Source organism: Crotalus tigris, unplaced genomic scaffold (genome assembly GCF_016545835.1).
Source record: "Crotalus tigris isolate CLP2741 ecotype Arizona unplaced genomic scaffold, ASM1654583v1 scf7180000017733.2605024, whole genome shotgun sequence".
Taxonomy (NCBI): Eukaryota; Metazoa; Chordata; class Lepidosauria; order Squamata; family Viperidae; genus Crotalus; species Crotalus tigris.
Genome location: NW_024096600.1, coordinates 1,080,857 through 1,105,564, shown reverse-complemented (window position 1 = coordinate 1,105,564; position 24,708 = coordinate 1,080,857). Strand labels below are relative to the sequence as shown.

General features: G+C 42.4%; 1 protein-coding gene across 7 annotated transcripts in view; it reads right to left on the bottom strand.

Moving 5' to 3' along the window:
• Nucleotides 1-5,027: 5,027 nt before the first annotated feature.
• HOXD3 (homeobox D3) overlaps nucleotides 5,028-24,708 on the bottom strand; it is a 94,686-nt gene continuing 75,005 nt past the window's right edge. For 5 of the 7 annotated variants that reach the window (XM_039339329.1, XM_039339325.1, XM_039339327.1 and 2 more), the window contains 3 exons: nucleotides 19,820-19,903; nucleotides 12,612-13,219; nucleotides 5,028-10,011 (listed from right to left, as the gene is read on the bottom strand). In XM_039339329.1, coding sequence (XP_039195263.1) covers nucleotides 9,257-10,011; nucleotides 12,612-13,140 — 1,284 coding nt within the window. In that variant the 5' untranslated portion in view covers nucleotides 13,141-13,219; nucleotides 19,820-19,903 and the 3' untranslated portion in view covers nucleotides 5,028-9,256. Of the gene's footprint in view, nucleotides 10,012-12,611; nucleotides 13,220-15,198; nucleotides 15,326-19,819; nucleotides 19,904-23,797; nucleotides 24,051-24,708 lie in introns of those variants that run through there. The other 2 variants (XM_039339326.1, XM_039339330.1) reach the window with 2 other exon arrangements.

Below are 24,708 nucleotides of genomic sequence, written 5' to 3'. Positions count from 1 at the left end.
GATACACTCTCATCTGGTGATCTTAGCACTGAGGACCACGTCACAGATGAAGGTTTCAATGGTGAATTTTCTCATATGTTTAAGGAAGTGTATTCATTCTGCAGAACTGAATGATTTGTACATAGAACAGAAACAGCATGGTTGTTCTGGTAGACAACCTTGTTTGAGACTGAATGGCAGGAGCACACAGAGCAACCCTCCTAATCCCATTTGACCTCAGATTTGTGTCCTGTATCACTGACAATGGCATTTTCTCTCCTAGATTACCTGTGAGAGTCAGTGGTTGGGGTAATGCTTCATACTGATTTCACTCCTTTCTAAATTGACAGTACCAATCAGTGGCAGGGCTCATCCCATTCAAGCCCTCTTGTGCAACTCTTCAGGGTCTTGATCCTTCTTCTGGATGCTCTAGAGCCAGAATGGGACAGAACAGGTTGAAGTTCAATCCTAATAAGGTGGAACTGATGCTTCTGCACAGCAGAAATCATCATGCTATGTGGTTGTTCTGGTTTTAACTCTTGAGTGGGGTGGTATTTCTTCAGGAGAAAGAAATCTATCATGTAAGTGTCCTCCTGGTCTTGCTGATGTTGTTAGATTTCCAGATGGAAATTTTGGCCAGAAGGACTTTTGCTAATCAGTTACAGTTGCATCATTTAAAGCAGGAAGTCCTGGTGACAGTACATTATCATTGCCACAGCAATTCATTTGACATGGTAGACTACTCAGAAACTATAATCAGTGGGTAACAGCTGTTAGAGACATATTACATCTGTATTATAGAGACTGTCCTGGGATTCAGCATATTTCTCCCTACAATTCCAAGTGTTAATTTACATCTGCAAAGCCCTATGAGGCTTGGCACCTAGGTATATTAAGGACCACCTCCTCCAAACTGAATGAGCCATATGATGCATTTGCTCATAGTGGGAACACTCATTGCTCTGCAATAACTCATAGCCAGATTTTTTACAAGGAAGCCCCAACCTGTGGAACGGCCTATTTTCAAGATGCTATTAGTGTTCCCATCACATTTTAGATATACAGATTTGTACTTAAAATAGCTATTTTACCATTTGTAGCCTACTGATTTCAATGAGATAACTTTTTTAAAGTCAGAAACATTAGTTCCCTCACTATGAAGAGCAACTTTCCCTGTGTGATGGCCTCTTGTTATGCTATGATGGCTGGGAGTTATCTTAAATTGTCTAAAAGGAAAGGCTGGACTAAATATTGTAATGTCTCAGAAATGTTATTCAAATAATGCAATTATTGAATCATTATTTGAATAATATAGTAATAATAAAAATGGAATGTAAATATCAATGGACATTTGTGTTGAACAAAATCAATAAACAGAATAAGATACTTGCATTAATATCTACCTAAGCCCAATCAAAAGATAATGTTTCACTAAGAATAAAAGGCTTCCTGGAGCATCTTCCCAATGTTGTTTTAATAAATTTATGAACGATTCATATAATTATGTTTATGTTTCTGATAAGTAACCTTAGGTGTTCCTAAAATCATATCATTGCAATAAATGCTTTAAAAATTATCTTTTTAAATGATTTGGACTAAGCAGAGGATCGTCAAATTTATATATTTGTATATGATACGTTTGCAGAGAGCCATACTATCCCAAAGCCTGACATGTGTTCTCCTGAGAACCTGTGAAAGCTGCTGCTAAACACTTTTGTGATAGAAACATTCTTGGCTTTGGGAATCATGCTAGAGGATACATTCAAAAAGTGACTGGAAGCAAAATAAAGAAGAGGGTAGAAATTTAATTTCCAAAATGCTCCAAAAAAGTTTATTTAATTCCTTGCTCCAAAAATTTAATTCTTTCCTCCAGAAAAGTTTGTTCACTCCTACCCAGGCAAATAGAAAGTTCAAGATGATTTTGACAAAGTATAAACTAAATTAAAGTCCCCAAACATAAAAAAATCCAAAGTTCTGTATTTAGGGCTAATGTAGTCGACAAAAGTACTGTATGCTATAGACACTAAAAATAAATGAGCCAGCCTATTGGATTTTGACAAAATCTGACCCAGACTGCTTACCATTTAATAAGAATTTCCACAAAATTAAATATGATCCAATGAGAGCAACAAAGTTGGTCAAAGCCTTAAAAACAAAGTCCTGAGGGAATACTGCTAGAGTTAGGTTTGTTTAGCTTTACTACAAGCTAAATTACAACTAAGAGTCTGAAATATAGTAATTTTCAAGTGCTGAAGAGCTGCCATATAACTGATGGAACAAATGTGCTTTCTGCTGCTCCGGATGATAGGACTTGAGCCAATGAGTACAATTTTCAATAAAATTAAACATTAACTAGGACTTAATGGTAGAAGCTGTTTGGCAGTTGAACAGAATGACTAGAAAGGAATTGGAATTTCTTTCATTAGAGTTTCTGATTAGAATTATGCCTTATTTTAGTAAAGGATTGACTAGACTAGATATTCTTTGATGTTATTTCCAACCCTATGATTCTATTATAAGATTATTTAGAATAATTTAAATTATCCCTGTGCTAACAGAACTTGCTTGCTGATAGAGGGTAGAAGTGTATCTTTAATTTGCAATTAACTATTCAAATAATTCATTAGAACTATAGAACCAGAAATGGATGAGGGTCACCTATTTTATCTCCTGCCAGTTAGGATCCACAGTATAGAATTCAATTAAAACATCCTTGATGGCTGGTTGTCCAGTCTCTGCTTAAATATCTTCAGCAGCGGAGTCTTTGCTTCCTTATAAATCAGTTCTTTCTAGTGTTGAACAGCTTGTGCTTTCAGAGAGCTTCTTCTATTGTTAAGCTGACATCAGCTTCTCTATCATTTTCACCTAACAGCTGTATTCTCCCTAAAGCAATGGAGAAAGGTCCCCCCCCCCGTCCTCTGCAGGTTACTCTTTCAAGTTTTGGAATATTGTCTGCATATCTCCCCTCTTGTCTAGGGTTTGAATACCCAGTTCTTTCCCTCATTCTACATCTGTGATATGGGCAGCTACATAAATATGATGCATACATACATACAATAGAACCTCTCTGAAATCTTGCTCCTCCATCTCCATTTATCCATGAGGCCTTGAGGCCTTCTTGCCCCAGCTCTGAGACAACTTGCTGATTATTTATTATTATTATTTTAAAACTGTTCCTCAAAGGCCATTTCTCTTTTGGCTGTTGGAGAGAAGAAATCTCACTCAAAAATGTTTTCCATTTTCCAGGCTATGTTTGGGTGGCAGTAGTAAAATGGTCAAGGAAATATCAACCAGGAAAAATCTTTCAGGTCAGAATTATCACTGGAAAATGCCCAGTTATAAGATTCCAATTCCAAATTTAAAAGGCAGCCTTGCATCTCTTGTCATCCCCATCTCCTCTTCCTCTTCATTTTGGAGATCATTCTCTGTCTCTTTCTCAGTTCTTTACAATGTACAAGATCCTAATTAGGGGGAGGGGGTGCCTCATCTCCGGATGCTTCTCCAGCTCTCCTCTTCCTTCTGCCTTTCTTTAGCACTGCTCTCTATCATTGTCCCCAACAGCAGCAGCAGCTGCCCTTGTCTGATAGCAGAAATTCTGCTGGCCTTCAAATGTTGCCAATTGCAGAACAGGACAAGCCGTGATTTCCTAAAGCAACAAAGTTTTATTGTACAATACTGGCTAGCACATGTAGCATGGCATAATTTTTTATGGATTATAGTCCACTTCATCAGATTTTCACCATCATTTGAATATAAGTGTATTTATTGTATTTGCTATGGTTCCTTCAGACTCGATTTTGGGCTCCCTGTATGGATTAAATATGTAAGTCCTTGTTATTTTTAGTCCTAACCATCTCCTCATTTGGACACAGTGTAATATTTCTAATATCGTTCAGCATTTTTCAGAAAAGCTGCAAAAGATTGAATAGTGGCTTAATTATATAAAGACATTGCTGTATTTCATTATTTTATTCTATTTCACTAAGGTGTTTTTGACTTGGTTATACATTGGTTGCTTTAAACAAGATCTAGTATGCACTTATAATTCAGTGCTAGCATTTAGGATGACATAAGTCATCTCAAATTCATATATTTCAGCTGAATCTCTGAATGGATAAAAGACAAAAGATGTTTTTTCCAACAGAACTACAGTACTTGCTTTGAGTTGCCATTCTTTGTTTTTTTAAAAATGATACAATACTCTTTTCCTGACCCTTTACATCTTACTGTTTCAACTAAAGGGAACTGCTTCAGCTAGTATGGTACACAGTGACCTATTGTTTTTTTTTGGGGGGGGGGGAACCTCAGGAAAAGGAGGAAAAATTCCCAAGTAAATGTACAATGACTAATGCTCTCCGAACAGCAGACAAAAGCATAGCAGCTCCCATTATACTCCACAAGGCCTATTCTCCATTCCTAGAGGCACCGGATGAGCCTGCTGGAGCTAATGTTGAGGGATGCCCCTTGCTTGAGTGTGGCTGCTGTAACTTATAGCCTCTTCTTGCGGGAGCATTTCGGGCTCCCGCAAGAACAGGAGCCGCCTCTCGTCCTGAAATATTTTTCTCTCATCTCTCCCCCGCCTCCAGGGCCTTCGATCCAGGGGCGCGGATGCAACCGGGTCGTGTCTCAGCAGCTGCGGCTACGGGTCGCATCGGGCAACTTCTGCATTAAGGGAAGACTACAAGAAAAACATGGCTACCAGGGCCCTTTGTTCGCACACGGCAGCGTGAGAGGCAAGAGAAAGGAGAGGCGGGAAAGCGGGAAGACAGGCAGAGGAGAGAGGCCAGGCGCGTCAAGCCGCTGCCAGGGTGTCTCTGCAACCTGGCGCAGAACTCGGCTCAGCGATCCCCGTTGACCCCGCCTAGTGGTGCCCTCTCCAAGCGAGGTTGCTTAGCTACCGGCTCTGCTCCAAGCCAATGAGGGAAGAGGACGCCGGCGGCAATTTTCTCAAGTGTGGGAGGATGAATCCCCTGAGCGCCCCGAGCCCTTCCTCCGCGGCGCTGCCCTTTGGAACGAAGCCTCGCGCTAGACAGAAAACCCTTCCAGGGTCCTTCGGCGCGCGGAGGTGGTCGCTGCTTCCCCCCCCCTCCGCCCCTTTTTTTTAGCCCCGCGGGTCCCAACACAGCGGGGAAATAGGAATCGGCGCGCGGGCAGGTTGCTGCTGCCGATTTCAGCCGAGTAGAATAGATCGCATGACCCAGCCTTGGCCAGCTCGACGAGCTCATCCGCCGATGGTGAAGAAGGGAAGAATGGAGGAAAGGGGGCGAGGAAAAGGATGGGGAGAAGACAGGCAGGCAGGACAAGCAGTGGATGTTTTCTTTTAATCACAGGGACAATCCGAGAGGGAGCAAAGGCGTTCGCGATCAACTCAAAGTCCCTCCCCAAAATTATTACTCTGCTGCTATTGCTGTTGTTAAAGCTACTGTATTGTTATCTGACTACTGTACTTACCAGTAATCGGTAGAGGGATGATGCATACAGATCTGTTTCCAGCTTTAGGAAGGTCGGTAATCCTGCGTACAAAGAGGGGAAAGTGGGCTATAGCTGGAAAAGAAGAGATAATATATACACCCACTTACTCCGTTTAGGCATTATGGAGAAGCATCCACACAAGCTTTCTTGTAATTCTGCCCAGTACATTTGACTGAGATTTATTTGCCGAGAAATAGGCTTAGGCATGCAGCCGTAAAGGGAGAGAGAATGGTTTCAAAAGAAGAGAGAATGGTTTCAAAAAGGTTCCTATACTACAAATGTAATCTTTAGTGCTGCTCTTCTTCCCACCCCACATGCTGCAGTAAACAAGGGGAAAAATCGATAATAAACTTTAAGGTGAGACAACGGTAAGTCTGAAATGAAAGTTGCTCTACTACAGACTTGAGAAAGGCTATTTCAAAATCTGATCGCATTTTGTTTTTGGTGCAGGTTTAGGACCTGAGATAGCTAAATAAAGAAACTAGGCCCCATGGTTGGTCCTTAAACTTCAAATAATTAAAAAGAGGCACATCTTCAAGAAATGCATTTTCAGCGTTGCTATGATTTTGTAAAGTTAAATGGAAATGTCTTCCGCTGTCCTTGTGTATTCTCCTTGAAAATCACAGAGCCTGGAAATAACTTGGAAATATAGCTGCTGCTTTTTGACAAAGGCTGAGATCTTAGACCCTATTCCCCTGTGCTGTAGTTCTTTCAGATAAGGCAATAGTTCAGGGACAAAGCAGATTTTATAAGTGGAAATGGCTCATTCCTACATTACTGAAACCTAAATAACAGGAGAAACTTTGAACCAGAAATTTTTTATTATTATTATAAGACAACATTACAACCAGGAGCAAGAGTCAATTGGATTGCTATGCACAACTGTAGAAATGGAATAATAAATAAAATGTTGCCATTGAAAAAAATGGCATTCCATCTCTCTTCCTTCTTGGACCCAAATCCCACACTTGTTTATATGAAAGTAAATGCCAGTGAAATAGGAGCAGAGAGAGGCTTTTTGCCAAGTAATTTGTTTTAACCCCTGAGTAGTGGCGTTCTTGGCCCCCTGCAGTCAGGCAAAAAAAACCACCCCAGAAATAGAGCCAAGGCAAGATTTATTTCCAATTGATTTATGATTTTCTCATCTCAACTTACATCACCAACATGATTCTAAACATGTGGTCTTTCAGGCATGACTTGACTTCAATCAAATGAAATAAAAAGCTTTGTGCAACAAGCTTGATCAGTTTAATTACCAAAATGCCAGACTTGATTTGCAAGCTTTCCCAATGAAAAGTTTGAAAATAACGTTATCTCTATGCCAAGATGAGTTGTGCTTATCTATGTGTATGAATAGTTGTTTCTCTCCCCCATTCCCAGAAGGTTCATAACTTGCTTTCACTTCATACAAGTTCAGGGAAGAAAAATAATACAAAACAATTCAGATGCCATTTGAAGTTCAGCCCATAAAACATGAAGCTGTGGATCATATCAGGACATCCTAGAAAGGCCTAACATATGCTTAGTTGATTTATAGGCACTGAATATGTCCTTCTATGAGGAACATAAATTAGATAGATGTTATTTGTTTATCAACGGATTGATAGCCAGGAATTTCCTGGAAGACTTTCTATGGATTGTATACTTGTTTAAATTAGAACTCACTGATTGAGTATATTATGGTTTTATAGTAGCTCTATGTGTGTGCATTTTAGAAAAAAGCAAAATGTCATAGAAAGCAACTTTAGATCCAGAAATGGTTAAAATATTTCTTCATTCGAAGCTGTTTATTCTGTCTTGTTTACAGATTTACAACACTTGGATAAAAGTGAGATTTAACAAAAGGATACATATTCCATCTTCATTGTTTAACATGGTATATTAAAAAAAAAGAATGAGGGGCAATAACATGGTTTTTTAAAAATATGCTGTCACCATCATTGTCCAGCCAGACACAAATGTAAGAGTGAAAATCCTCTTCCAACAAAAAGATCTGCAGGAGCTGCCATCAGGATGCACAGAAATAGAATGGCACTATTAGTCAAACCGAAATGGGAGGTTTCACTCTGCCCCTGTCCAAGGCATTTCCAAAGATCTGCATCCTAACAGAGCAGTCTGGAAGACAGTAAGAAATGCTTCTTTCTGAATGAATGGACAGCTGTAGCTTCTAACATCTACCTAATGTCACTTTTATGCTGAGGAACACTTTATAATAAATCCAGGGAGAGATTAAATACAACATATAAATAAAGTGGGGGCCCGGGAAGGATGTGTTCCTTGTCCATTTTAGGCTTCAAGCAGAAACATTTGTTTACATGAGAATTGCATCAATGCCTGCTACAAACAACTGTATTAAATATTGATAGATCTAGTAATGTCCTATCCCAAAAGCCATTTGGATTTCCCTACACCCTTGTACAGTCTTTCCTTTGTATATACTTGATTGTCAATATTTCATTCAAAATTTGTCTTCTCCTTTTCCTCTTTAATCAGCAAAAGTAAGTTCTGGTTTCTGATAAGGTGTACAAAATTGATCTATGATTAGCATAAATAGCATATAAATAATATAACAATAATAACAACAACAACTGAAAGGGATAATTCTTAACTTGAATTACTGCGGAATTACTAAATGAATTACTAAATGACATCAATAGTATTATATTGTTTCTAATCTATCTGAAGGTTTTGGCTATTTTACGTTAAAACAAGACAAAATGGTCTGTGTAATAGACAGTAAAGATGCCATTTGAGACACTCGTAACTGAAGTAATTCCATTAAACTCAATGGGGCTTACTTCTGAGAAAATAAGTATGGAACTGCATTATAAGTTAATAGTTTCTGGACAGTTTATGGATGTCAGAAATGGCCAAAACCCAAATTGCCAGAGGAGAGGATTATTTTAAATAAGATGCACTCCCACCCTAAATATTTTTAAACATTTTAAAAGTAAAAAGATACCAAACAATCATGAAATAAATTAAAATGTTGTATATTTATATGTTTTAAAATGTAACAGCTGTTTGTGATAATGCTTCAGTTTTGTATTAATCTATGACTTGACTTACAATTTGCTTAATCCTTACATAAACTACAAACACCAGTCACTGTTACAACTGTTCAAAACTACTCTTTCTATTTCAGATCAAATATACTAAATAGGTGAAAATGTATAGTTATCAAAGACCTGAATTAAACTTTCAAAATTAGGGAGAAGGGAATGAAGAAATTCTACAAATATCCACATAAATACATTGAAGGCCAAGATTAAATAATGAGTAATTTTTAAAAAGTTATTAAAATAATAAATACATCTTATTTAAGTCCAAAGCAATTGTCCACATTGCTGAAGGATTCCATAAATTAACTTCTCTGGAATAAGGTCCTCATTTTGGTCCCAAATGTCTTAAACTCCTCATCAGTACTCATGTTTTGCTAATACTAACAAATTTCTACAACTTACTTTCCAGTACATCTTTACCAATTAATATTCCCTTGTGGGAATTATTTTTAAAGGATATTGCACTGTCATGCTTTAAAACTTTTTTTTAATTCAAAAAGAAAGGAAAACAAAACCATAGAGTTTAGGAGTTGTCAATGAAATAAACAAGATAATTTAGCTGCTACTGGACACACACGCACACACACAATCCACTAACACTCAAGATTCTGAAAAATAATTATCAGGAAAAAGTGAGGTAATTGAAACATGAGGATCTTTCTTTCTTTCTCTCCTTTTCTTTTTTCTTTTCTTTCTCTTCCCCCCCCCTTCTCCCTCTCTTTCTCTCCATACGTTCCATTCTACTACAGATGTGTTAGTTTGGGGGCTTCCTGAATCCTTCCCTGAGATGTGTGATGAGAAGTGAGATCTGTATAGGTGGGGTGGGGGTCACAAGGTCCATGATGATGGTTGCCGGGGATCTGAGCAGCGCAGCTATAGTCCACACTAGCAGAAGAAGGGTGAGAGAGATGGCTGATGTTGAACATCGGACCAGAGGCTGGCATGGAATCCACAAAGTTCCCTCCAACGTAGACGGGGCTACCCTGCAAACTAGGATTAGCAAAACCACCCCCATTGCTTTGCATGGTGTGGTGGTCGTACTCAGCTCCAGGGTATCTTTTCTGCTGGGGCAAACAGCTGCTGAGCGGAGCTGTGTAGGCAGCCAGGCCGTACAGATTTTGTTGCGACTTGGCAAAGGAGGTTGGTGATGGGGCAGTATCGTAGCTCAGGGTCCCAACACTGGGCAGCTGGCTGGTATAGCCAATATGACTGGGACCGCTTAGGGGTGGACTTCGGTCTGGAGACTGGCCAACCGGGGAGTGCATAATCCCTTTGGCTTTCTGGTCCTTTTTGTACTTCATCCTACGGTTCTGAAACCAGATCTTGATCTGACGCTCAGTCAGGTTGAGGAGGTTTGCCATCTCCACCCGGCGCGGACGGCAGAGATATCGGTTGAAGTGGAATTCTTTCTCCAGCTCCACCAGCTGAGCACTGGTATAGGCTGTGCGGACTCTCTTGGAAGCTGGGCCAGGCGGGCTCTTGTCTTCACAATTCTCTCCTGTCAAAAAGAAAGAAAAGACATAGGTCAATGGGCTGTGGGTGGCATCCACCCTGCAGAGTACCCTGGCAGATGTGGGCAGAGGTTGTTGTAGAATGGGAAATGGAAGACCCTTTGGTATTCCAAAGCTGCAGTGGGCTGAATGCCAATATGAAAAATATGCCTGAACAACTCTGAGTGCCCAGTTCAAATCCAGCCATTCACATTGCACTCTGAACAGACACTATTCAGTGACTTTCAGAGCAGTCTCTGGGGTAGATGATCAATGCAGAGCACTAACAGCACCACCATCACTGCAGTTTCAGGAAGGCTGTGTTCTCTTCCCTTAATTCCTACCCTCCTCCCTTCCCTTCCTTTTGAAGCTGGATTTCACAATAAATTCAAAAGAACCCAGGTCTCAGCGCTTTGCACAATTGCAATCAATATGTGAAGGCCCCTGCCTCATAATCAGGAAAAGCAAAATGCCTGCCAATGGACACTTCCAACAAAGCCTTACATCACTTTGGTGTTTCCCTTCTCACCAGACCTACCACTGAAATTCTTAGTCTCCCACCCCATCTCATCCACCCATTCCACCAAGTGGATAGCAAGAAACTAGGTTCATCTCTTTACCTATTTGGATAGCAAGTGATTGAAGCTGGATGCTGGGGGGTGGGGTGGGAGGGGCCTCAAAGGGATAAGAAAGTTCCAGTTTCTGGCAAGAGAGCTGTAAATCATCTAATTTAATTGGAGAAATCAATTGATCCCCTGACAAAACACAGGAAGGTCCTGTCGAAGGGATCCAAACCGTACAAGACCCAGGCTCCAAAATCTGAAGACAATGCAGCAGCGGCTGCTAACTGCTAATGAGAGAGTCCCAAGTGTGCTGATTATCTCTGAGATAGTACTCTAACTATTGGGAAGGCTGCTGAGCTGGGGATTCCCATGGGGAAAAACTGAGAAATATCTAGGTTCCCCCCACCTTTCTCCCTCACCCAACTGAACAGCAATTTCAAAATCAGAAAGAGCCACCTATCAGGATCTGGTCTCCACTGCTCCTCCCTCTTTCTGCACATCAGGCAATTTTGAAAAGGAGAGGAATGTGGGGGCCATCAAGTAAAGTCCCAGCACTTCCTCCTGCTGGATTAGAAGGTCAGCAGGGTGGCTTCTGAGAAGGCCACACCCAGTTGGAGCCACAGTCTCATCTCTCATTTCATTAACCACTTTGGAATAACTAGCATTTAGTAGATGCTCAGATGATTTTGTAGATTCGCTAAAAAAGAGCAAAAGAAACTGAGAGGGATGATCTGCTAGAGACAGACACCATAGGAACAAGGCCAGCCCTACCATTAGGCTGAGCAAGGCAACTGCTCCAGGCTACAGATCTATGCATATCACAAAGGGCAGTGGTTTATCATTTATTTTGTAATGAGGTGGTGTAGAGAAGAACTTGAGGGATTTCTTTTTCTTATACCATAATTGGTTGTCTAATTTTGAGTAGAACATACTATGACTTGGACAGAGCTTGGGCAAGTATAATTTGGTCCTTGGCTTCAAGCAAGGACCTTACTAGCTAGTCCTGGCTGTAAAGCTTACTTGTTATTTTTAAAAAATAAGCTTTAAGCAGCATGATTAATATTTAGCTCAGAGTTGTGATGTGCTAGCATAAAGGCTCTTTGAAAAAGAAAAGGTGTGTTTTAAAAATAAAGAACATCTGGCAACCTATTTTGAAAAATACAGTGAGTTACTCAACTTTGAAATACTGTAACATGGAGAGTGAGCTCCTCAAATGTCTCATTTCTGTTCAATTTACAAACTCAGCCATGTAAGAACTAAATCCCATAGGTTTATATAGGACATTTTCAGGTACATGTTCTTACACGAAAAGTGGCATTGATTTTAAAGTTTTGTTTCAGTAGAGAACTTATGAGGAATTCTGCATTATCAAGTCTAGAAGAGGAATACATTTTAAACAGGAATGGGTTGATGTTACAAGCTATGCTTAGACATCTCCACTCAGCTGTAGGCCTAGGACAGACAGCTAAGTTTCAAAAATTGGGATGTGACACAAGTCTTTTCACCAAGTTCCTTCAAGATTCACCTGGGGGCAGAATCTTGAATCCTAATCCAGTTAATTTAAGGCTGTTTTCCAATCCAAACTAGTGTTCTTAAAATGTGTAGGATTGCAATTCCTATCATGCCCAACCAGTCCCACCAAAAGGTACCAAATGTGGAAGGAGAAATTATGTCTTTCTCTGGCAGTTATAAGAAGTGGCCTTGACTGATGGCTCAACAAATGGCTCTAAAAGGGCAATAAAAGAATTCATTATGCTTATGCAGTTATTTATTTGCTTTTATGGCATTCTTTCTTTCAGAAATGGCTGTCAGGAGCCACCCCAAAATGGTGTCTCCGTTTCAGAGGCAGATTGCTAAAGCAGGCCAATTACTTTCCCTGAGTATCAGTTTAATAGCCAGCGGATGCGGGCAGACTTTGGGTCTGCTGCCCTGGCAGGGTCTCTTATGTTTAAATGACTTCCATGCGACATCGTCGTCCTCTCAGATGGAGCCGGGGAGGAAGAACCCCCACCCATTATAGGTACCCAGGTAAGCGAGCCGGATACCTGCTGGCGGGCAACTGTTTTTCTGCTTGGAGTTCTGCCGCGATTCCTTCATCCAAGGGAAGATCTGCTTACTAATCGTGGCCGGGGAGCCGTTGGAAGAATTAGGCCCGCTTTTGCCCTTCTTGGCAGAGCCCGCGTGGGCGGCGTTGTTAGGCGGGGAGGGAGAGGGCAGTGTAGGAGGCAGAGGCGGCTGCTGGTCGCCCAGGCCCGGCGGCGGCGGCTGAGGGGCCGCCTGGCTTCCTCCGCCGGGGCGCATGCAGCTTCCGCCGAGCTCCGAGCTCTTGTGGGCAGGGGGCGCTCGGATGGGGGCGGCGCTTTGGAGGGAGCAAGCCGACCCGGGATAGTCAGTCTCCAGAGCGGGCTGGGCGTAAGGCTGGGGCGGGCCTGTGGTGTAGCCATAGGCGTCCGCTTTGCCGTAGCCGCCGCTGCCGCCGTAACCCCCGAAGAGCGTCGAGTTGTCGTAGTAGGCGGTTTTCTGCATCTTGGGCTCTGCGGTCGCCAAGGCCTCGGGCGCCTGCTCAAACAACATTGACCACCACGGCCCTCCCGTCGCTCGGCCTTTGCTTCCTCACGTCTTGGGCTCCGGCCAGTCGCTGCCTGCGAAACACCTGGAGGACAGGGGAGACGAGAAGCCATTTGAGGCGGGAGAGCGCACATGTCTGAAGGCGTGACTGGGCCGTGTTCCCTTTTCCTCAGACATGACGTTGCTCTGTTTTTGAGTTAATGCACAAGACTCTTGTCACTCTCTCACCCCACCTTGGTTACCTTAATCCAGGCACCCAGTGACAGGCCAGCATGATGTTGACACAACCCAGCACTGAAGCACATTTGCCGTGGTTTTAAAACCAAGCAAAGGAGAAGCAGAGGAGATTATCACCTGGAAATGTTATTCTCACTCTGATACATGGAAGTGTAGGATAAATACGATTCCTGTCATTTTGGCCATTGGAATAGTCCCCAAGGTGTTTCCTGCCTTAACAAGTAGCACAACTGTCTATGGACAAGAAACTTAATTCCAGAAGAAAGCTATCTTGGGGTCTTTTAAACCCACGTCTGTGCTGCCAAGAACACTTGATTGTCTACAAATTCTGTACCTCATCACAATACAGAAAGAACTACAAACCCCATGGTGTTGGCTTGTAGAGCACAACCTGCCAATGAGAAGCATGGGTTCAAACAGCAGAATCCCATTAGGTCACTTCTTCCTTTAATCATCACAGACCTAAAGTAGTCTAGACTCTAATCTAACATTTGACTTATCTGTCCCTCCACAGCAAGGAAGTCCCTGTCATTTATGGGTGATTTCTGCTGCTGTGCTCTATACTTGCATGTTCACCCTTGAGTACACATATAGCCAGCCATCCAAGCATTTCACACATTTCATCATTGGCCTCACTTGCCAACTTACTTTCTCCTTTTTTCCCTCCCATCTAAGCAGATACCTGGCAGTCAGCTATTCACAGATTACATCCCCATCTTAAACAAAGTTACATGTCACAAATGCCATTAAAATTAATTGCTTTCTCTTCCAATATGAATACTGAGAATCGGGATATGCAGAGAGTAGTCCTGATTCAGTCAAAGCCTGAGACTTACACTCTTGCACTCCCATTCAAATAGAAGTGTGCCTTTACAAAATCCAGGAAAGTAGAAATATAAACTTCATCAACCTCAGGCAAGCAAAAAGGCACAAATGTTTCCATACAATGTTTGGGTGATACCTTCTTTTGCCTAAACTGATACTTTCCAAAGGTCTTAATCTAGAATACCTAACATGCCCACTCTGTTTGGTAGGATAAAAGAAGAATTACAATCTTACAGACTGATAAGGTATGATGCCAGTCCTTAAAAGCTAACATAAGATGAAATACAGTATTCCTCACTGCTTTCCTGGAAAGGTATACACTTGAATTTAATATTGGCTTATTTAGTGCCAAAAAGGGGCTGGACAAGTTATTTTAATATCAGAGTGAGTCTCAGAATTGGTCACATTGGGCAATAGGGGAGAGGTAATTTTGAAATAATTCTTATACATAAACATGTAAATCTAGGGTGAAGTTTGCTGGCCACCCCTCTTAAATAAGCAGCCTGCATTTTATTATAATATTTGATAGTCAATCTTAGTATAGTATATTAAATCTTGATCTTTTTCCCTCACCACCCAGATGGCATCATATCTTATCAGTTGAAACAACAAAGGAAAATAAGGGCAACAACAGAGGGAAACAAGCTGCTTTAAATATAGTGATTAATATCATTGGTCCTCAAAAGTGATGATAGTTTATAGCACAAATCAATCTCCTGGGGAAGTCCAAAAGACTCCATCACCCAGGCTCCCCAAAAGATAACCAATGTCTATTATAAACTGTGTTTAATTACTTGCTTACTTTAAAAGATGATAGACTTTTAGCAAAGAATGAAGAGTTGTTGCCACTTAGTCTGCCTTGTTATATAACAATCTGCTTTTAAAAATGAAATGTTGATTTAAACTTTGTCTTCATTTCATCCTGTAGTTTCACAATGCAGTCTTACTGCTTCTGTGTGTATCATTTTTAATTCTTTTTAGGAAATATAAAGTCTTCTCTACCTTGTTGTATTCAAGTATATCTGTATCCTCAGTGCTTGACTGCTATTCTATTTTGGTATAAATATTAACCAACATTTTTTTGTTGTTGCGTTTTCTCTTTCTCCCCCTTCTCTTGTTTTGTTTTCCCCCCTCAGGTTGCGCATGCGTGCATTAATAGCCAAGGGTGACATGATGGATTGAACCAGAACTGGAACCTGAAAAACCAGAGAAAAGTCAATCTGTATTGTAAATCCTGACTCTTAGCGTTTTGTTTTGTTTTTCCTGGGAAGAGTTCTAAGAAGTTAAAGTGTAACTAAGGGCATTCAGTACCTTTCATTTGCAATCTAAAGAAAAAATACCTATGTCAGCTACCTTTTTTTCTGTTTCAGACATATTTCAGCAGATGTTTGTGGTAGAGCAATTTGACTTAAAAACTACATAAACTATAAGAGATTATTTTCAGAGTATGCTCTGCATCGAGAAGCTGTTCTGTGGGTTTATTGCCACGCAGAAAACCCCATTTCTGTTTCACAAAAAAAAGAATTGATCATATACAGAAGAGAGGTTTCTTTTTCTCAAATATTCATAATGGTCTGTGCATTGTTATTTCTGTGCGGCCTTCTGTGTATAAACACGGCCTTTGATGTTTGGAAGAAACATTAGGATTTCCTTTCTCACTGTTAAGGGGTGTCTCTATATCTCTTTAGCTCTATATGGGCCAATGACATGAAATATCTTGAGAGATGGAGGGACAGGAGAGAGGGAGAGGGAGGGAGGGGGGAGGGAGAGAGAGAGAGAATGAGAGAGAGAGAATGATGGATTTAGCTTGGCAAGGGCAGACTTTTCATTTCTGTTCATCCACTCTGTGACCCTGGGACCACAAGTCTATCTGAACAGAAGTTATCTAATAGATGTCTTTGGAGAAAATTAGAAATCAGGCTAAGTACGTTAATAAATAAGTAAATGCGTGTTAATTGATGCTTGGTTTCAAATATACAATGCATCTGCATAGAAGTCAAACCCATGAATTTAGTTTTAAGCAAACTGTTTAAGTCCAAATCTTCTCAAATACATTTGCTAAGTGTCCTATTTCATAAGAAGAAAAGTAGCATCAACAATCTAGAAAAACAGGTAAATACTTTAGAAACTAGATTTACTGTATAACTGTACTTATAAATAAGCATCATGCAGTTGGTGTTATGCCTTGTTTATTCAGAAGGCCTACTGGGCTCAATGGAATAAATCCATGGCTAAAGTGTAGGGGAGGTTGCACCACAGGGATCGTAACTATAAAGTCTCCATTCCTAATGCTCTAAAGTTCTGTTTCTCCAGACATGGCCCTAATATAGTTTACATATAATCTCATTAAGTGCTGAACACATAAGCCACTGAATCTAAAGTGCATTTTCCATTGTTTTGTTGAGTCCCCAAATAAACTCAAGAATTGTTGCTGTTCAAATTGAAGCAGGGAAAATGATTAGTTTTTTTGTGATCATTTACATTTTTATTTTCAGATAACAAAGTTAGAATCACAGATTCCAGGCATTTAAATTGGTTTGCAAATGTGGTACATAGAGACCACAAAAAAGGAGTTATTAATTCTTCTGAAACTTTTGCATTTCTGCACTAGTTCCTGGTGAAGATATTGATATCTTTCCCATTTCAAAAAACTGTTCAGGTATCACTTTGGGACATCATGGCTGTGATTGACATAATACAAAATATTTATAATTAAAATATTCTAAATTTGCTATATTTTCCCACCTTTGTCATACAAAACACTTTAGCTGCCTGGCCAATGTTCACAGTACCTTTTATAGAGAGGTCAGGAACATCTTTATTTAAATTGTGATATGTTCCACAAGTTCCTTTAATGTATTTTAATTTTTTAAAAAGTATTTAAAATAAATCTAAATAAACTATAGAGAGAAAATACAGAAGCATTATACTGTTGCTATTTACTTTAAAACACTGAAGATGTATACATGCATCCTTAAATAACTGAAATACTATGAGAATTTTGAGAGGGAAAATGAGATATAAATAAGCTTCCAGAATATTATTTGTATTTTAAACCAAAACAAAGAAAAACATGTGGCTTCAAGTTTCATAAACCTACAATGACATAAAAGATGGTGAAGTAGTGTTCATTTTATGACATATTTTATCTTTATTGGAAGAATATGCTTTTTAGATGCACATTCCCAAGAATCTAAAAAAAAGGAAGAGAAAAATATAAAGTGGGGCCCAAATTAAAAAGCAAATTGAAATAAAATAGAAATTTACCTAGAGGATGTCCAGGATTTCCTTCCACTGATGTGTGTATTATTAGCCTTTAAGGCTGCATTTATTCACAAATAATTATTCATAATTGTAAAGTCCATCCCTTAGCCCATTACAACCTCACTAGTTCATAGGGGGTTTTGTTTATTCTGAATCAACACATGACTTGGTGCCTTCTGGTTTATTCACTAAAACCAGGTTTTCTCAAGCAATGCACAAGATCTTCAGAGAGAATATTACAGCAAACTGAGTAGCCTTTCTTTCTTTCTTTCTTTCTTTCTTTCTTTCTTTCTTTCTTTCTCTACATACCAACTGCTTGTGAACTCTGCTTGAACCTAAAAAGGAGGCAGAGGGCCATAAATCACATGGACAATGCTTTACTGTTTTGGGGGCTCATCTTTTAGATCTCACACAGACACATACTCAGAGTTGTGAAGGCACACAACTCCCCCCCCCTCCTTCCTTTCTTTTCTTTCCCTTCTTCCTCCTCACACGGTTTGGCTTTGCAAGGCTGCCCTTTTTAATTTAATTTTTGGGCAAATTTGAGGATACAGCTTTTCGGGGTGGGAGGCTGTGGAGAGATCCCTGTCTATGCAGGACCCTGCTTCGTGGCCAGGCCTCTCCAGAGGTTAACCTTGTCTGAACCGCAGTGCCCTTAGGCAATCCCTTCCTCTCCTCACCCTTCTCCATCTCACCCTAGAAACCAAAGGGCACCAAAAGAAGCAGAGCCTCTCCTCCCCCCCCCGCTTCCTTCTCCTCCTCCTCTTCCTCCTCCCCCCAGAGGACCCCCAAAGGTACCACGTGCCAAGGGGGAACCCCGAGCTATGCCGGGCTGTTGATAACTTCCCGGCGCTCACGAACTGCATTCGATCCGGTGCCTAGCCCAGGTCTTCCTACCAAGCCCAGTTCTCGACCAATGCGTCCCACTCCACTTAATTCTGCCGGGGATCAATATCTAATATGATGCCGAATAAATAAAAGGCACTAAGAGAGGCCGGAGGAGTGGTTATTAAGCAGCCGAGTTCTCGCAGCGCATATCAATGCACCTGTCACGGCGGCGTGTAGCAAAATTTATGACTGTTGGCGCTGGGCAGTAAACGCTTCAGTAAGAAATGGAAAGCGGAGAAAGGAGAAGCAGGAGAAGCAGCCACAACAGCTGCGTAGGGGGGGGGGAAAGGCCGGCCATAGAAAGAAAGCTTCCTCCCCCCCCCTCCGCCCGACGCCGCCAAAAGTGCCTGCGAGGCGGAGAATCTCTATATAAAAGGGCCACCGCGCCGGCCTTTTTTTTTTTTTTTTTTTTTTCCCCTTTGGCAGTACTTTTGCTTCGGAGGTGAAGAGGCTTTTTCGCCCACAGGGAGCCCCGCCGCGTGTTTTAACTCGAAAAAAATGCCCCCTTTTTTTCCCCCTCCAGCCAGAGATGACTTTCCGGGTCTTCGATGGAAGACAGGCCTGCAGCGCCCAGCCGGGAAGATGGGAGGGGCGGGGGGGGGAAACCCACGTTTCTTCCGGGCGAGGAACCGAGGGATGGATGAAAATGGACCGTGGCGGCCCGAGCCGATCGCCGCTACTCTGTATCGCTGGGGTTTCCTAATGCTCCGCCGTTGGAGAAAGCCCTGCTAGCCGTCCAAAAGCCGCTTCGCCTTTTGATCCTCCTCTTGCCCTCTTGCCTCTCACCGCTAACTCGCGTTTTGCAAGGCAGTCAGATTGCTAGGACTTTTTTTTTTTTTTTCCCCAGATCTGAGGCGATTTCAGCATTTGTAAACTCTCTTGGTCTGGTCTGGGACCTCGGGAGCTCTCTCCCCAGTCCCACCAACAGGGAGACGGAGGGGGGGGGGCTTGAAATAGCTGGACTAGTGCCGAGGCCACCCAGTTCTGGGTCTGATCAGGACGGAGGTTTAGAATGGAGGAAGAGAGTGCATTTTGTGGGATCGACAAGGATCGTTGTGATAGGGGCCCATTAAAGACTTTTTCCCCATTCCTTAAAAAGAAAAGAATAAATAATGATCTACTAAAGCCCGGGATGGATATAAATGCTACCGACGGTGGAGGATAATGTTTATGGTAGTAATAACCTTTTATCTGTGTGCTCCAAGTGCGTTTTTAAGGCAGTTGTATATCAACCTTTTTATGAATAGTCAGGTACTTTACATTACATTGTGTGTATTAAAGCTCCTAAGGGAGCAACAGCAGAGAGAATATTTTTCTTTTTTGATCTTTTTTTTTTCTCTTTTCCGACCTCTTCCATTGGAAACAACATTTATCGGTAATAACCCACGTGGAGGAGAGAGGCAACGTACACAGAGCCGTTGGAGTTTTTTGTTTGGTTTTTTTTGTAAAAAAAAAATGCAGACAAACTCACCCCTTTTACGTTTTTTCTTGAATTTTATCTGCAAAGCTGTGGGGATGGTCTTGTGGTTCCCTCGGATAAAACAATGAGATGCACCTGGAACAAAGGGGCACATTCAGTGGGTGCATTTTTATCTCACCTCCCCCCCCTCCACACACACACCACCCGCAGTTCTGAACCACTGACTTCATAAATAATGTATCTGTAAGGCAGAGCTATTTCTCTCACAGAGCTCTAACACAATGGGTCTTATTCTTAGATTCACAGGCCTGGAATAGCAGCCTCCTTTGATTTACTCTCAATCAGGAGTATATATACCTGATCACATGAAGGAACATCATCGCCTAATATTTAACCATTTAAGGACACAAATAATGGTGAAAGTATTCCTTGGGCATAAATTGTGGTTTTGATCTCTCTCTCTCTTTCACACACACACACACACACACACACACACACAGGCACAATATTTTTAAGCTGAACATTTGCAACGAGGAAGAGCCTTTCTTTTCTTTTTTTTGTCTTTGTGCAGGGATATTTAAGAAATACTAAAGTTAGACTTGGGTTGAATAGTAACTTTTTTTGCACTCAGAAAGAAGGGGGGCTTGATTGTACATAATCTTGTGCCCAGCGATAGGCCCATGTTTCTACTATTTTAAGGAGAAATGAGACTCAATGCACAGTATTGCACCCAAAAGACCTAATCCATCACAACACCCACAGGCTTAATTCAGTGGCTCCTATGTTAAGTGTCTCAAGGCTGGCTAGAGTTTATGCCCCCCCCCCCCAAGAAAAGTCCAACCACAGGACTGACTTCCGACCCAGTCTTTTAGCACAGCCTCGTTCAGATTTCACATGAAGGGCGTGCTAGTCAGAGCTTAGGCAAGCATTTGCTTTGTTTTAACTGAAAACAATATCAACCTTAACCCCCCCCCCGGCGCACCGAAAACCATTCCCACGCTGTGCCTATAGCCGCCTGTACCCCTAACTCTGCTCCCCCAACTTGGAGGACATTAATAGAACTGCCGAGGGGCGGGAGGGGGCCTTCCCCCCACAATGAAGCCTCAGTCATTAGAAAGAGAGGGTCTCACCAGCCTAAGCCTTTGAAATGACCTTTGGCTGGGATAGCAATAACTCACCGCTCAGTGAAAAACCAGCTTCGGAACCCCCTCCAAGACCGGCCCCCGAAGCCAGCTCCCAATTTCTCCTCCTAGCCTGAGCCAAAGCCAGCTGTGAGGCAGCCGCCTTCCTTCTCCCCTCTTCAACCACTTTCAATTTTATGGGATTTCGGGAAAGCGGAGCTGAGCGGCCGTCCCCGATGCTGAAACCTGGATCCCAGGTCCTCCAAGGCCTGGCCTGGCCCAGCCGGTATTTTACAGCACACACACACACACACACACACACACACATATATATATATATACACGTGGGAGGAGGACGTCAATTTAAGGGCTTTTATTTATTTTTCTCCTTTCGCCCCCTCCCCCCGCTTCTCCCCCCCCAAACCCGGGAATTCATTAGGAATAGGTGTTGCGTACAGTGGCCGAGTAAGGCTTAATTTGGGGCGGGGGGGGGGACAGGAAAGCAAGCGGCGGCGGTAAAGGAAGGGAACCCTTATAGAAGCGTCTGTCGGAAGGGTCATTATTTGCCAAAGCTGGCGGTTGCTTAAGGTGGTCAAGTTTTTCATTTTGTGCCTAATTAATGATCGACTTCTGAATCCTTCTGCAGAAGCAAACAGCGATCCGGCAGGGGAAAAAGAAGCTGCTTGGAAATGTGGCTTCTCCCCAGAGAGTGAGGAAGAAGCGGAATCGTCTGCAGCCTTTTTCCTCCGGCCGTTTCGAGCTGGCTGGGGAGGGGCCCGCCTTCCAACAGGAAAGGCAGCTCCGTCCGGCTGCCCTGGGTCCTCCAATCCTGGCCGCCTTCCTGCTGCACCTCCTGTTGCTGCCGCGCATCCCACTCGGAAGCCCTCAACCTGCGCTCTTTCTTCCCGGTTCAGGATCTGCGCTGAGGTCGCAGCAGGGCCGGCCTCGGATGTGGTTGCAGGCCGGAAGGAAGGAAGGAGAGGAAGGAAGGAAGGAAGGGAGACGAGAGGAAGGAAAGAAGGAAGGAAGGAAGGAAAGAAGGAAGGAAGGAAGGAAGGAAGGAGAGGAAGGAAGGGAGACGAGAGGAAGCAAGGAAGGAAGGAAGGAAGGAGAGGAAGGAAGGGAGACGAGAGGAAGCAAGGAAGGAAGGAGAGGAAGGAAGGAAGAGAGGAAGGAAGGAAGGAAGGAAGGAAGGAAGGAAGGGAAGGGAGGAAGGAAGGAAGGAAGGAGAGAGGAAGGAAGGAAGGAAGGAAGGAAGGAAGGAAGGAAGGAGAGGAAGGAAAGAAGGAAGGAAGGAAGGAAGGGAAGGGAGGAAGGAAGGAAGGAAGGAGAGAAAGGAAGGAAGGAAGGAAGGAGAGGAAGGAAGGGAAGGAAGGAAGGAAGGAAGGGAGAGGAAGGAAGGAAGGAAGGAAGGAAGGAAGGAAGGAAGGAAGGAAGGAAGGAAGGAAGGAAGAAAGGAAGGAAGGAGATGGTTGAAATTTTAGGTGAAGTTCCCTGCCAGAGGGTTCCCCGTCGAGTAACAAAATGAAATGCCGCTTGCCTTAATTGGATTCAGAGGGCTAACTTGTCAGGCCCCCGGCTTGCAGGCCTGGGAGCTAACGGGAAACGAAGAGGGCGGGGGAGGGGGAAGAGATCCGAGGCTGCTGGAGTTTCTGGACGAGACCGGTCCCAAACAGGAAGCCGAAGCCCCACCGTTTTTATTTAATGCTTTCCTATTGCTTGGCAGCAGTGTTAGTGATTTCGCTAGCGTGTGTATAAAAGGAAGGAGGTTATCAGTATCATGAAGTTCGGGCAAACTTTAGATTCCTGGCTAAAAAAAAAAAAAAAAAAAAAAAATCTTGCCTATTGAATTTAGTCTGGCTTGACCTCCGGGTAAATAGGTCCGGGGACCAAACTTCTTGCGACTTGGCCATAACTTTAAAATCAGTTCCACATCAAAGGAAAACACAGTCTGGCTTCAACAGCGTTGCTCTAGTAGGGAGAGAAGTCGGTTCTGTTGAAAGCACCTATGTCCAGTCCAAGGAAATCGGGCAAGGTTGAATGTCCCTTGCAGTAAAGAGAGTTCGTCACGGAGCACGGAGCTCGGTAGAAGCGAAAACGGCGAATAGCAGCATTTTATACACGCTGCTTGCAAACGATTTACTTATTAGCCACTTTCCAGCAAAAAAAAAGGAGGGACCCCTATTTGCCATCCCGAGGAAACCTTGTTAGCGAGTCCCGTTGAGATGAGCGGGACTTGCCTGCGAGTAGACAGGTAAAAGAGCCGGCTGTCCAGCTCATTAGAATCGATGGGAGCAGCAGGTACCTCTCACCTTCCTACCGGTAGATTGTGACTCTTAAACGGTCAAAGACACGAAGATTCATGAACTTTATACATCTCCATTTAAAAAAAAAATAGGGTGGAATAAAGAGAACCTGCTTTATCAGCATGTGATTTATTGAGGGTGGGTGGGTGGGGGAGAAACGGAAAGAAACCTGGCAGAATAAACCAAAACAAACCGAAGAAAAGTAATGGGAAGTCACTGCTTTTTAGAAAGAGTCAGTTCCACGGGCAGCTGCATCCGTTTCATCTGGGGTTTCCAAATAACTTACATAACCTGATCTTGGTTATCCGGTGAACCCCATTACCTGAAACCAAGGAGACGTCTGTCTTTTCCCTCTTTCCTTTTTTCAATTAAGACAAATCCTGGTTCTCCCCCCTCCCCGCCCTCAAATTACCCAAGCCCCAAGTTATTTCGGAGGAAAATGGTTATTTAGAAAAGCGTGGAGTTTCCAACAAAGACTCCAGTCCCAGCTTAAATAAGGTATCCCGATAGAGGACAGACGTTGGACATTCTGCAGTTCCTTGCAGCATTCAAGTCCGAAGTGTCGGGAATTAATGCTCATGAAAACTCATGCAATTGCTTACCTGGATCCTTGCTTATTGTAAAGCTGTCCTTCTAGGTCAAAATCTGGAGGTTGGCCGTTTTGAGAATATATCCTTCCTCCTTTGTTCTGGAGACAATAAGGCTCCTAAACCTGATCTTGCGGATTTGCCCAGGCATTTCCATAGACCAGTATTCCCGGTAGAATAAAAACCACTGCTGGAGCTCCAATAAAAGAGAGCGAATGGACCCTGGTTTTGCTGGCTTTCATAATACCGTAGCAATTATATACTTTTAAAAAAAATCATTCAGGAACAAGCCCACAAAATAAAATGAAAAAAAAAAAAAAAACAACTATGCCAGTTTGTCGGTTTCTTTTGTTTGTAAATAATAAGCGATGAGTTATTATATGAATATGAATGAATATATATATATATATATATATATATATATATATATATATATATATATATATATATATATATATATACACACACTTTTATATATATACTTTATATGTATGTGTATATATATATATATATATATATATTCCGACACCGGAGGAAGCCTTGTATAATAAGAAATACAGGCGCTGCCTTAAAATACGAGCATATTTGTTCACGTGATCCTGAGAGTGGAGGTGGTGTTGATTAAGGCTGAAACTTGTCCTCAGTGATCCAGTCCCGAGATCCTTCAGATAGGGGTCTGTGCCATACAGACGGGTTGAGCCCACTTGGTCAAAGGCTCCCCCAGACCTTCCGACAGAGAAAAGGTCTCTTCAGAAAATCTGGTACTTCCATGGCGGTGTCCTTTCACTATCCAGTGCCACGGGGGCATCGCAGCATGGACTTCAAGGCTTCTTTGTAAATCCTGATAACATCTGGGTGGTGCGATCCTTCTTAGTCAAGTCTTTCTCCGGCTAAGTGATGCAGGGCTGGCAGACCTTGTTGTCTTT